The following is a 15,158-nucleotide window of genomic DNA, read 5'->3' as shown; positions in this document are numbered from 1 at the left end:
CAAGTCCCGAGGAGGCCGACCCAGTGTTAGGGAACCAGTGCTCTAGTCTAGTGGACCCCTCCCTTTAACTATGGGGGACCATTGTGATTATATGACCATTACACCATGTTCATTTCAAATGCAGTTCCAACACCTCATCAAGTCAACTGGTTTGGTATAACAAAACTCTGTTCATTCTATATAGCTAGGTAGCTGCCGCCATCTGCTGGTCGTACAAGGAATACAGCATCACAATCATTTTAACCACTTTACGTTGGCTATTCAAAGACAGCAGACACACAGCACAGCTCTTGTACATCTGCTATCTTTGAAAAATCTTTAAAGTATTAGAAATTGTCTCTTTTTTCTTTTTCTTGTTGTGGTGGTACCTGGCACAGAAATTTTTCGATTTGGTTCCGCGACCAAATAGGCTACAAATCAATTTAGGGGTCCTTGACTTGAAACATGTTGAGAAGCACCGATATAGATGGCAATCTAGTTGTGTTCAGTCATGTGGCAGATGCAAGGAGTACCCACAAATAGCTGAATTAACCACCAGCTCCTATTTTAGGATTTTTAGATTTGCATGAGCTGTATGCCATAATTATCCAGATTAAAACAAAACAAGGTTTTAAATACTTTATACGTTGTGCACAATGAATTGAGAATATATTAAAGTTTTCCTTTTTTAATTATATTACGGAAGAAAATTAACTTTTGCATGATATTCTATTTTTTTGAGGAGCTGTAGTACTATTGGTGACCCCCAGGGCTCCATCCTCGTCCCCTCCTTTCTTCCCCAATACACCAAAAATGTATTTGCCGAAGATGCTGATGCTGATCTACAAGCTCCCACTTGTAGATGCGCCAGTTTGCCTATTATGACATGCCCCAAATAGGGTTGGTTCAAGTGATTACAACAAAACATTGAAAATGACCCAACATGTTTCTTTTTTTCAGAATTTTATTCTTGAAATTTATTTTATAAAATCTCATTTACGTTTCAATATATATAGAGATATTTATATATATATATATATATTTGTTTTTATTTTAGTCGTTTTTATTTCATTTCACTCACAATTTTGGCTACCCCTCCTCCCTCCCCGACCCCCTGTATGCCCAGATTTTGATCGTAGGGGTCTCTATCCTCCCTTCACACAGACATTGTGCAATGATCCTCAGTACCAGGATGGAGGAGGAGGGGGAGGAGTGTGAAGGACAACAAGTTTAAAGCGCAACATGACAAGTGTTTGGGTTGAATAGAATAGTCCAGTGGTTCCCAAACTGGGGGTCCCCAAATGATTTTGTGGGGGTGCCCAGATGATTAGCTTAATGTGCAACATTGTTTTCTCACTCAACAGTAAACAAAACAGTAGAAGTGTATACAGGGTATTTGCTCATTTGTAAAAGATGTATGACTTTTAAGACCCGTTTAATATCAATTTGGCCAAATTGTCAAATATTCCGTAGGAAAGAGGCAAGCATTGTGAAAATAGACGATTTACAAGCTTCTAGTTCGCCTATTGTCACAATATTCATCTGTGAAACAGAGTCAAACTAAATGTTTGGGGGGGGGGGGGGGGGGGGGTCGCGGCCTGAAAAGTATGGGAACCCTTGCCCCAAGTTGTCATTGCGCTTTAAGTCTGATTTAGATTGTGTCATAATGGTGCCGTCGTGGGCCGAAGAGAACTGATTAGTTCTCAAGGCATCGACGGCACCATACGATAAGAGCATAAATTAAGCAAGGGGGGGGGGGGGGGGTTATGGGGGGGATTTGGAGCCTTGTACAGAGCATGCCAATAAAACTGTGAATTTTGGGGGGGGGGGGGGGGGGGGGGGGTAGTTTAGGAGCTTTGGGGAGGGCAGGAATCACATACTACAACCACCACTGTTAATACCAGTAATATAACCACACAAAGGGGTCAAAGAAAGGGAGTAACCAACCAGTTATTCCACAATTACTTGAGCAATGTTTGGAATGGGTAAAACAAGAACAAAAATGATTATGTTCAAATGGCTCAATATATTGCATGAGGCAAAAAGAAAACAAAAGATGTTGTTCCAACCTTCATCTCCTATATATTTCCCGTTGTCCCATGCCTATGACGAGTCAATCGATCACAAAAAGATAGACAAATGCCCACAAATTTAGCAGCAGCCACAGAGACTGTTTAGCCCTTTGTCATATAGCCTACGCACACAGGCACGCACACACACACACACACACACACTCGGTCCGTTGATACACAATGAGCACAGCCATTGTCCCTAGCCATATATCGTTGTTCTGTGATATGCAGGAAGGTTCAAGACTTTTTTCTAATTCCAATGTTTTTAAAGAGCTACTGGAACCAGGCTAAAATTAGACTAGATTGGGCTAGACTTTGATTTCTCATACTGGTATTACATTACATCAACTGCTCATTCAGGCGGACAACAATATTATGTTGTCTATTCCAATTGGAACTGTTCTGTTCTTCATTTGGCAATATGATCATTTTTGAAATATGGCTCAATTTGTACTTCAAAAAATCATCGTCATTGCTGGTATGAATTGCTAAGAACACAACTGAGCAGGTAAAATATCGATATTTATACTTATACACGCCATTTCAGAAAAGCTTCTTCATATAAAAAAGAAAAGACAAAATAATTGCACAACTCCCTAAGGTCACTCGAGACATTTGCAGTATTCCAGTTGGTCTTGTCTAAAATTGATCTCACAGACCATTAAATTAAATGAACTACTTAGTGTCTTACACTCCATTAGGGATGGGACAAATTAACATTTCAAGTCACGGTTATTGTGGCCAAAATAATTGTGATTAACGATATAATCAAAATATGCTTTAAAATGGCAATTTGTTTACTACTTGCACCCCAACGGGAAGCCAAAAATAGCCGATCTACAAGCTAACGTGTCACGAGTTGACGTGTTGTCAGCATTTAGATCAGCTATTTTTGTTTAAGAGATACCAAGTGTGCTCTTTACAGGTTCATCTTTACTAAATATAGAGGGTGTAAGTGGTACCGGATACTGTTTTCAGCTTGGCAAAAGCTAATTGATCCCAGTGTACGGCAGAGGACAATTTCATGAATTATTATCATCCCATCCCTACTTATGAGCACTTGCTATACAAAGCAACTCAACCTAGTTTTGAAGGAATAAGGTAAAGAAAATAAACTGAAAACATATCAAACCGCAAATCGAGGCATACACTTATGATCCCTAAATAACAGCAGAATTGTTAACTTTACCAAATAAAACCTGTGTGGTAGGTAATCCATCTGTAACTATCACGGGGCATTATATGTAATCAGTGCATGTAACCAGGAGTACATTGGAAATGTGAGCGCTCAGTAAAGAAAAATACATGGTAGTGTTCAACCCATAGCTTGAAACATTAAACAAATAAGACAATACCTCCTGGATAAGACAGTTGGAACAAGCTTAAGGCATTGAAAGATTATATTTTTCCAGATCAAACCTACAACCCATGATCTGTTAAAAAAGAAAAGAAAATGAATCTTTATTAAAGAATTGTGATTTAAAATTAGCTCTTGATGACAATGGACTATGTGGTATATTGCATTACTCCCCCTTAACTATACATGCAAATCCGATCCAATATTAATTAATTTGAACTTATTTGCCTAGATTCACTTGCTATTTGAAGGAAAGAAAAGTAAAAAAAAACATAACGGTTCTAAAATGTTAGTCAACACATAGAGAAACCGTGCCTTATTATGAGGACCCTTTAAAAAGCTATGTGGAGAGATATTACCAGGAACCTCGTAATTTCTCACCTCGTTTTTTTTTTTACTGTGAGAAATGTATGTCAAAATTACAATTTATTATAATAATTATTATTGTAGATGCCAACAGAAACAATCCCTTAAAATAATGATCATGACACATTGTCTGCCCTCGGGCAACTTCCTGCCAAGACCATTATAGCATCTGTGAGATGGAATTATTATTCACCCACAAGGTAGCTACTAGCTACTAGCTACTAGCTAGGCAATGTCAGGAATCTACGGCGTGAAATGTTACGTTTGGAAATGTGACATTTATGTTAAAAATGGCATTAACTTTACAGCCTAAAAACTAGTCCATGCTGAGACGTACACTTATAACGTATTTCCAGAGATTTAATCACTTACACTTGCAGGTGCATAATGCAAGAATTTACAACCGACTGAATCAACTTCTCAGTAGTTTACTTTGGAGTACATGTAATGTCTAGTTAAGGTACTGTATAGTGTGTTGCAATGAGGAGTAATGCAATAAGATACAATTCTTCTATAGTTGTCCAGGAGTAGTTTAAAACCGTGGCTGTCAAAATGGGTAATCAAGATGAAGCCGTTTGAGGTAAACAGACAAACTTTGTCAAGAGTACAGGCCTTAACCACATGAACCCTAACATGCCTATTCCTGGCATGGCAGCAATGCATAGCCGAACATTCAATGTAAAATAGGCAAACATTTGGTGAAAATAGCCAATGTACAAACTACAAGCTTACTGAGGGAATTATGCAGCTCACAGCCTCAGTTGCAATGCAACGTCACCGAGCTGCATAATTTCCTCTATTCCACATGGAAATACAGAGGTGCCTTTTCAGAAATCTGAGGCTAATCCGGACTACATTGAGAAAGTGGACTTCATCACCGACGCCACAGAAAACGTCTCTGGTTTTCTGTCAAGGAAAACCCAGCAAGATAACGGGAGAATAACTTGGTCAAAGCCAGACACGCAGCAGCACACAAGTCAAAGAGATTGCTGCTGCTGCATGGAAGAAAACAATGGAATCAATCAGAGAGCACCTCCTCGGCGGATCTCTACAAATGTCTTTTCACTGAAGAGAGGTGGTGGAAGAGGCATCCATGGACAGACAGAGCCCTAGGCTACCCCTGGTCAATTAGTAATATAGGGTTTAAGTGGTTAATGCCGTTTAAAACCCAAACAACTTGTCGAAAGTAGATAACTACAATGATTTGACACTTTGCAGCGAGCTTGAGATTACTTGTGACTCCACCTGAGTCACTGATTGGGTAAAAGGGATGCAACAGTTTCCAGTGAATTTCCGTGAATTTGTTTGTCGAAGTGACAAACAAATTTGTGGAACGCAGCGAATCAGGCTGGAAACCAGGACAGGTGAGGGGGATTAAACAATTATTTTTGAACGAGTTGCGTTTAGAACGAGTTGAGTCCGTATGACAACACCCGTCATGATATCGTCGCTGTTGGGTGAAAACGTATGTCCAAAACTGTTAGACACAATCAAAATGCGTCGCTTCCCACAGCATTTCGAGTTTGCAGATCTGCTACTTTTGATGCTTTTGTGTGATGCTGTAGTATGCTTAAGTATGGCATCAATTTACGGAGAAAAAAAGAAAAAATATGGAGTTTGTGTATTAATGTATTCATCCGACAGTGTCATCGCAGAACATAGACGCTTGTCACGCTCTACAAGCTCAAAACATATCGAGATGCTTGTAAATCAGTTATTAATCATGAGCATCCCTGTTGGATTTAGTCATGGAGGGCAGGAGGGAGGGGGTTGTTGGCAGTGCCAATTCAGCAGCAATAAACACGTGTCAAGTAATGCAACGTTTTATAGCAAAAAAGAACATCATCTGCAATTCCCAAGTGCATATTGAACCATGTACAGTGAACCATACGTTTTATGAATGCCCGATTTATGCTCTGTCGTGCGGCGAGATCGACCGAGAACCGCAGGCAGTTCTCACTGCAAGACGCGTCGCGTGATGAAGTACGAGTCGAGCTTAAACGGAGAACTGTTGCATCCCTACTGGAGCGCTGATGACTGTGAGGTCACTCAGGCCAGGGGATTCTACGTCTTGGACTGTGGAGGTTTGTCTGTAGGAACGGAATGTAGGAAAGGAGGAGAGGGGTTTATAATAATAGACCAAAAAAAAAATAAACAGGTAATTTACCGGTGCGTTAGCTCAACAACACATCCCCACTGTCCACAAAGTCTTAACAGCAGCGTTTAAAAAATCTCAGCCATATAACCAGACATTTGAGGGTTAATTTACAAGGCATTATATTTTTTAATAGACCACCGTTTCTCAACATATGGTCCGGGGGCTCACCATGGGTCCAAATGGACCCTTGAGGGTCTTTAACTCTGAGAGTGTACGAATGGAACCAAATGAACCGTAACGGAAGCATATTTTACCTTCGAACTAAATCTACACTGTAAAATTCTGCAGTTGGCTTAACTTAACACGCAGTGCGCCAGAACCGTAGAAAACGGTGTTAAATGAATCGTCTAGCCTGCCAGAAACGTAGCTACATTATCCAGGGGTTTATATTCTTTAATCCATGTTTTGATCCGATAGTATCGTTAGCCACCGTTAGTTAGCACAACAGTCCAAGTGGGACAGTGGCCGCGGCCATTTTTAAGATGCGCGCGCATTCACTTGCATTCAATGGTCCGCGTTCAAATGCCTGTATCTCCAAATTGGCACAATGAATGTAGTTTCTGGTGAAAACAAGGTTTTTCAACGGCCGACAGCAGGCGCTGTGATACTCGCGGTCGGGTTTTTTCTGCATCGAGCGAGAGAAAAACAACCTGTCAAGACACTAGACAGGCACACACAGCATATTGTCATTGCAACATGCGGTTACGGATATTTGGCTATTCAAAATAAGTGTTGCGCGCGATAAAACCTTGGCAATGCGCGATTTAATGCTGGCGGCAAGACGGTTAAGAGAGCGTACGAATGGAACCAAAAGGACCCGCTCCGTTTGTACACTCTCTTGAGTTACTGACTCATAAGGATTGCCCTTGGCATTCAGAGACCCCTTGGTATTCCCCAGGACCAGACCGCTGAGGATCCAGTGAAGTAGACCACCTGGTCCCATTGTCTCGATAGATCCCTTTGTAATAATACCCGCCCCAGCCCCACGGACACGTCATCATCACATCCAGACACCCCATGCCCAGATAACAGTCTCACGTTGTTCTAGAGAATAGGAAAAATATATACTATGGACTTCCAGTGTAAATGTACTGCTTTGTCCCAGCCGCCGGGCCCCACTGTTTCTTTTTGTTCTATTCTTTCAAGTTTTAAAAGAGCTCCTTTTGTCACAATGCAAGTTCCAGAGGTCTTCTCTACACATATATGTATATTTATATATTAGAGGAATTTGTAGCTGAGATTGAGAAGTTAGGCAAAAAAGTATTTATGTTCCATTTGGACGGATTTCATTATTCCGTTAAATGAATCAAGCACTCTTTTCTTCGTTTTTTCCCTTTGAGCAGGACAATGTTTCGAGGAGGAGGAGGGAGTGGAGCTACAACGATCACATGACTACTCCAGAGCAAGGTTTAGCGAGGTAAACAGGAGAAGGAGGAATAGATAAAAAGGCCTGAACTCTAACAAGGCAGAGAGGGAGAGCAAGATGGACACACACCATAATATGGCTCTCTGGGGCTGTGTGTGTGTGTGTGTGTGTGTGTGTGTGTGTGTGTGTGTGTGTGTGTGTGTGTGTGTGTGTGTGTGTTCACGTTCCATTCCAGGGCCTTACATCTGATAGCCAGAGAGAAGGTACAAAGTTCAGGAAGTGGGAGGCTGGAGAGAGGGGGAGGAGGGAGAGAGAGAGGGAGGAGGGAGAGAGAGAGAGGGTTGCAACTATTGAGTATCTTCTTAGCGATTCTTATATCAGTTATGTTTTCGATAAATCAAATAATCAAGACGCAAATTTTGTATTAAAAATATAAATCAACAAATCAACATTAAATATATTTTAAGTCTTATTTTTAACTAAATCGATTGGTCTGATTAACCTCGTAAGACCAATTTGACACTTGTACGTACAACAGTGATGCATTGTGAGCTTGTAGATCTGCTAAACGAATTAAACCAATTAGTTTGATTAAATGTTGCAACCCTAGGAGAAGAGGAAAGTGACCAGGTTATTTTAGTAAGGAGGAGGATGAGGAGAGCTAAAGCGATAGTGCAAGACTACTTTTTTGTTTCTTAGATGAACTACAAGGGGGACCAGGAGGAGGAGAAAGAAACGGTTGGACATATATTCATCGGTACACCAGATGGGATATGGTGCCCGACTTGAAATTGAGCTGATGGTTGGGCACAAAGCTGTGCTGCGGGGTCTTCCTGGTGCACACGTCCTTAGCGTACAGGCCCATGCATGAGTCACACGACACCTTGGAGCAGTTCACGCAGGTGTGCGACGCGCCAGGCTTGTTGCAGAAGCCGCAGCGCGACCCACCCGCCACCACGCCCCCCACGCTCGCTCGCTCGCCCCCCAGCGGCGTCCCCATGGCCACGGACTTGTTGGGAAACAGCTTGGTGGCCATGAGGGGCTTCTCCACCATCTGTGGGTGGGGGTGGGTGTGCGAGTGGGTCAGCGTGAGCGGATGTGGGTGCATGTGGGAGTAGGAGTGCGTGTTGGAGTACACAGAGAGCTTCTCCTTCACGGGGATGTAGCCGTCGAGGGGCCGTGGGGACTTGGGGTGGTACTCCTGCAGGCCACAGCACGGGGAGGGGTCCACGTCATGGCACGAGGAGCACAGGATCATGTCGCAGCGCGGGCACGACGCCATGGAGCTGCAGCCCAGGCCGCAGCCCTGGCACTTGACGCTGCCCACGTGGGCGCTGTGCCGCCAGCCGTCCCTGGCGTCCCGGGGCTCTCTGGAAGGAGGCCTGGAAGGGGTCTGCCGGCCCCCCAGCCCGGCCCCGCTGCCCCCCCTTTCCGTGTACAGGTCGATCTCATCCAGGGAGGACAGGTGGTAGGAGGAGTAGGCGTCGGCCGGCGGAGGGGACTGGATGGGGAAGAAGTCGGCCACGGGGCTGTAGGAGGGCGGCGCTGCCACAGAGAACAGGGAGGACGAGGTGCTGGGCCGGATGATCTGGTCCTTTAGCTCCTCCTCCGTGTCCACGAACAGCGGCTCCTTCCTCAGGCTCAGCGACGCCTTCAGGACGGGCTTGCTGGCGGCGGCGTGCCAGTGGCCGGCGCCGTCCGTGACGTCCACGGACTTGGACGGCCGGCTGCCTCTCCTCAGGTGGTGGGGGTGAGCGGCAGCCCGCTCTATGTCCATGGGTCGCACGGACAGCCGGGCCATGTCTGCCCCGAGGCTGTCCCGCCGGCGCAGAGCCTCCGCGCAGCCGGCCGCGTCATCCCTGCAGCCCCTGCGGAGCTCCAGGGCCTCCATCTCGGAGGCCGAGCCGCGGGCGAGAGCCACCACCTCCCCCAGCAGGCGACACTCTGCCTGAGCCAGGAACAGCTCGAACGCCAACTGCCGGAGGTGGCCAGCACCCCCCGGGTGCTCCCGCAAATGGAACTGCGAATCGTGGTCGCGGGAGTAGCCGATGGTGCGCATGAGGGATCGGAGTTCAGCATCGGAAATGGCAGATTGCAGATGATACACATATGGCCCGGTGAAGGTCTGGAAAAAATAAATTAATTTACGCAATTGTAAGTGATGTCGGTCAAATCAGTCATATTAATAGTTCAAACTAAATCCAACTAAAATGCTTTATGGACGGTCTTAGATAATTGGACCTCATCATGATTTGTATCTGGACAGTATGACTGGCAAACACGTATTTTCTTTGTATTCAATTGCAATTCAAAATATTAATACATGGCATGAATGTGTTAAGATGTGATGGATGCATGGTTTGGATTCATGGTTTAATCAAAAGGAGGAGGTGATGATGATGAATCAAACTGCAGGTTGTGGTGATTGCAATCGTTCAGGAGACCGTGCCACAACTGGGAATACACATACTGTAGGCTTCTAACATGAGGTAGGGGTGTGTGTGTGTTGGGTTTTTTGTTGTGCTGCTATTGAACAAGCAAGAACACCATTTGGAACAATTTGTCTGTTTGGCATTCAGTCCTGACCATTGTGCTACGATAAGGCCGAAAGTTGCTGGTTTGCGGGTCGGGTTCACGTGGCTGATTAAGGTATATGTACAGGTTGGGCAGTGAGGACTAGCTCTCATAATGTGTCGGGTCCACTTGGGTGGATGCAAGGCATTTATTAAAAAACCTCAACCCACACATTTGAGGGGCACTAGTATAGTATAGCCCCTCTTATGTCCAGCTTTAAGAGTTTGTGCACAAACAAACATTGTGTTAACACAAACATTGAATGCCTTTGACAATGAATGGCCAGCTTTACAAACATTGTGAAAACACAAACATTGAAGACAAAAGTGAGGATACAAATTGTGATTGGCCTGAATGAGATGATGTATGATGATGTGATGTATGATAAGAGCGCCCGTCACTTCACTTCATGTTTTGTGTCAAGTTCAACTTTAGCATGCATATATTCTGTGATAAAACTTGGATTAGTGTTAAATAAAACAAACTAAGAAAAGATGTTTAAGGTAGCTCTGCTTGCTTGAATCATAGAGCCAGAGTTGAAGGTTATGACTCATCCATTATTTGTCATCATACAACCACAATATTTCAATGTTTGGTTACTCTGTCATTAATCTCTCAAGACATATTCTGTCAAAAGCAGTATCTGTCAGCACCACTGCCCTAAACATGTAGTGTTGTTAGGAATAAGAAGCACCCGGGAGAATGTGGACTAAGAAAGGGGAGGTGGTGCCCGGCCAAGAGGCAAAAACTAAAAGGGGAGAAAGATCTTTGTCCCTTTTTGAGTGGTGCAACCACTACTATAGACAGCTGTGTGTGTGGCTATAGACAGCTATGTCTATGGGTCTGTCCCTGGCTGTGTCCGAGCACGGAAATAGCGTTTGTTCACGACCAAGTGTCACTGTTGCACAGCCTGACACACACAGGCAAAGGAGGGATTGTACAGTACAGTACAGTACAGTACAGTACAGTACAGTACAGTACAGTACAGTACCACTCACTTCAGACGGGTCAATTTTTTTCCTGAATTGGTTCCGAGATTGCCAATGCCTCTGCATCAACCTCTGTTGGGTGCAGTACTTAGTTTAGACAATACTTGGTTTAGACTAGTCATTGGTTAGACCAGTCATTAGTCCTACAACTACAATCTATCTCAAACCCTCACCCTAACCTCCCACAGGTCTGTTTGCTAAATATGACTCCAAGCCTCTCAGATTAAAACAAAAAACGTCTTTAGTTTAAATGTGTTTGTTTTGGCTCACCCTGTTGCCATCATGTCTTCCTTAACGCCACAGGTTTTAGCGGCAGGCTTTAGTCAACAGTATTGATAATTTCTGTAGATCAATATGCACATATGTAATGTGAGCAGATTGCTTTGATACAAACTGTCAAAGACTACCGTATGTCATATTAATCATGTGTCAGTTATGTTTGAAGACAAACTGAGTGCACTCCTCTGTTGACAGATACCAAGTCTGTATCTAGCCAATGACACTACTAGTAGCTACTTTAGTGTGTATATTTGTTTAACTATAATCATTGGACCTGGACAGGCAGAGTAATTGACAAATGTATCCTTAACAATATTTGGTGTAATGTATACACAAATTAAATAGTTTTATACAAGCCTTCTATACAAGCCAAATTAACACTTGCGTGTGGCAAAGAACATGTGCATAACTGCCTATGTGTGACAAACAAACACGTCCACATTAAGCATGACAACAAGATGTGAATTTAACCTCTCAGCAGGCGATGGTCATTGCATTGCATTCGCACATAGTGTCTGTGCCCAAGTTAACTATCAATCAATATTTGATAAGATAAACATCACATTCCCCAGATCTGGAAAATAGAGCCCAAGCAGTAATCATAATAATCATAAAACCATGAGGTTACAGTAGAACTATACAAGAATTATAATCTTTATAACAATCACTATACAACACACTCACGGCAAAGCAAATCTTGGTTCTTTAGTTTCTACTAGATATGAAAATGATGGCAGTGAGTGAATGCTAACTACTTAGGCAACTGAACAGGTAAGTACCATATTGGGCTGTTGTATGTATTGACTAATGAAAACACAAAACATTATTTTTTGAAATTTTGAATAAAGCTACCAACTTGTAATATTACTTCAGGTCTGAATAACAACATGACAGCTCTGCTGCGTCACGCAGTAAACCAAGCCCACCTTTATGCATCTGAACTCCTTCTTCCACGGGAAGAGCAGGAGATTGGTGCAGATGGTCTCCAGGGTTTGGAAGGCTCTCTCCAAGCCTCGGAGGTTGCCACCTCTTTGGCAACGCAGAGAGTTATCCACCAGCTCGTAGAAGCGCACCATGCGGAAGCGCTGCCCCGGGTCCGGCTGGTAGGCCCCTAGCAGCCCTGTGGCGGTGGACAGCAGGGCCTCGCTGTCCTTATGCCTGCCTCTGCCGCCACCCGCCTCTGGGGCAGAGCCTCCTGCCCCCGTAGTTCCCCCTCCGTCCTCCAGACGTCTCTCCAGCGCCGCCACATACCTCCGGAAGAGGTCTTCTTTTAACTTGGCGTCCATTCGCCCGGCGGCGGCACCAGGCAAGTCAGCCACGTGGAACCTTTCTCAAAGAGCCTCGCCCCCTTTACCATGCCCAACACCGGGACACCGCATTCAAGTGCTGTTGTCTGCCGCCATCATCACACACTGGCACATGCACACGCAAACACACTCACAATGAGTGTTCACTCTTCCAAGTCTATTCAGCTGCACATCCTCTCCTGAAACAATGTGTAATTCAACTGATTGCTACTTTGAATTGGGGTAGCTCTGTAGCAGCAGCCTGCAGGGGTGTCCTAGGCTCTTACGGGGGCATTTGGCTTGAAGCCCAAGTTTGTTTGTTTTTCCAGGCAGAGAAAGGCCAACGACGTGGTACAAAGCGAGGAGATCCAAGAAGGTGGGATTGTGTCTTCAGAGCTGAAAGGAGGCAGCGAACCCCTCCAACCCCTAAATGTTTGCAGTCGTCATGAGTTCAAGGTCACTGCACACATTGATGCGACGATATATGCCCTCTTCCTACTTGAAGGCTGTAATGACAAGGTACAACATCAAAATACAATACAGAGAGAGGGGGGGGGGGGGGGGTATGAAGCATTTATTCATCCTACAGTATGCCATGTTTTTCTACTAGAGAGAATAGGATGATTTGCGACCAACAATAGAGAAAATTCAACATTCACTGGTTTTGACAGTGTAGGGAGAGCAATTATTTTGGGAGAGTGTGTGTCTGTGTGTGTGTGTGTGTGTGTGTGTGTGTGTGTGTGTGTGTGTGTGTGTGTGTGTGTGTGTGTGTGTGTGTGTGTGTGTGTGTGGAAGATGAGATCATGGATAAGCAGCAGCACATTCTCTCTTCTTCATAGCACTATCTATGCACAAGCTGGCAAGAAGAGCGTCATAAAAGGGATGTGACCTAAAGATAATATTAATATTGACAGATCTGTCCCAAACGCTATCATTTAAAAAAAAATGAATGCTGGTTGGAATGCTGTTCGGCAGATTGACAATATTATTGACATGATGATAATGCCTATAACACTCGCCATGATCAACATCCCTTTGACTTACAGCTACATTCATTCTCAAATGCGTCAGTGAACTAATTGACAACGACAGTACTGTACATAAACCACAACATAAATCGTTGTCTGTCTTGCAACAATACGTGCCAGTGCCACTGCCAGCCAGATTTAACCACGCTTGCTTCTCGTATACAGCGAGTCAGTGCGCTCCACTGATCCATCATGGGGTGGGGGGGGCTCGCCTCGAACCGCAGGAGGGGAGAGGAGGGGTTCAGTATCTGTATCTTCTGTTCTGTGGTGTAACGTTAGTTAGCCCAACAAACGTAATAGCGAGCATCCGTTTTTAGCTTTACTAGCCCTAGCCACGTACATGCTCCAGCTATATAGATATGGTGGCACGCGTCTCTGATCTTGTGGCGGGTTGATTATGAATGGTTTATGAATGCACGATAAGTGACATACATCCAGTTATCACAAACGCACACTACACACACCGCGGGGCCGTCAAGCCAAGTGCAAGCCGAGGCAGTGAACGCCCATTTCGGCGCAGATGGCTGGCTGGGGCTAACGTTTTTTGGGGGGGCTCCTCAGCTAGCCAAACAGATAGCATTCATTTATCACCTTTAGCTGTTTGTATCGTCCGTCGTATCGGCCTACATTAACATATTAATGAGTTTAATTGCCGCTAATTAAAAGGCTGGTTCGTTTGTTTTAATGTCAGGACACACATACCTTTTCCTCCTTCTCTCTGCTGCTAGGAAATTCCCATCGTTTCAGCGCGCGTGCGCACACAAATGTTGATTTGCCGTGGTCGTACGAGGGTGCCGCGCGACCCGGAAAAAATGGCCGATCTACAAGCTCACGATCGACCTTTGTTACACTATGTGTGAGCTTGCAGATCTGTCGTTTTTACCGTCGTCCGGCGAAGTATACGATCACTTTTTTGACAGTTCCATCAGCATCAGCTGGCCCACGTGCGGAAACAGCTCGAGTTGAGATACATTTGGCGCATTGTGACATTGTATTATTTTATTGTATTCAGTTTTGTATCTATTATATATCGATTCTTTCAATCGTCGATATTCACAGTTTTATGCCTTTTGACTGCATTTATGTATGGAATTGTTCTACACAAAATCACAAATTAACTTTTTTTAATGTACCTAAAACATTAACGTTTTCTATCAACAATAGTTTTATAACATTTAAGTGTCTGTTTACTTGTAACTTAGTTTTAACTGCATTATTATTATTATTATTATTATTATTATTATTATTTAGATTGGGCTGTAGTAGCTCTGGTCCATAGCCTGTATTGGACTGATGGACGATAACGTTATCTTTAAAATAAGCTAACATTTTTAAACAGCATTCTGTGTCATGTTAACTCACTGTAACTGTAACCTCTGCTTCAAACAGAATGTAGCTAGGCCTATACGTAGTTACAAATAATACGCTTAATTTGCGTGCGCGCAGCACACACACACACACACACACGCTCACTCACACTCACACACACACACACACACACACACACACATATACAGGATCCTGTAGTGTACAGGATCTCCTCACTGGTCATCAAAAACACCTTGAAGACCCTAACAGGAGCCTTCGTACAAGGTTTCTTCGACTACCTCCTCTTGGTACCACAGCACCTCAGCCCTTAAAACAAGGCTCCAGACTTCCCAAAACAAACTGGTCAGGCTACTACTGCAGGGCCCCACCCCCCGA

The 15,158-nt window shown here is 44.1% G+C and overlaps 1 protein-coding gene across 1 annotated transcript; it reads right to left on the bottom strand.

Annotated features, from left to right (window-relative positions):
- Positions 1-926: 926 nt before the first annotated feature.
- Positions 927-14,214, bottom strand: spata2 (spermatogenesis associated 2). Its single transcript, XM_079518719.1, has 3 exons — positions 14,157-14,214; positions 12,067-12,932; positions 927-9,423 (listed from the first exon to the last, which is right to left on the bottom strand). The coding sequence occupies exons 2-3, from the start codon at positions 12,424-12,426 to the stop codon at positions 8,050-8,052; spliced, it is 1,734 nt and encodes a 577-aa protein (XP_079374845.1). The 5' UTR covers positions 12,427-12,932; positions 14,157-14,214; the 3' UTR covers positions 927-8,049.
- Positions 14,215-15,158: the final 944 nt, after the last annotated feature.

Source organism: Electrona antarctica, assembly GCF_951216825.1.
Source record: "Electrona antarctica genome assembly, chromosome: 2".
NCBI classification, from domain to species: domain Eukaryota; kingdom Metazoa; phylum Chordata; class Actinopteri; order Myctophiformes; family Myctophidae; genus Electrona; species Electrona antarctica.
Note: the sequence above shows the minus strand (reverse complement) of the source record. Positions and strands in the feature narration are given on the sequence as shown.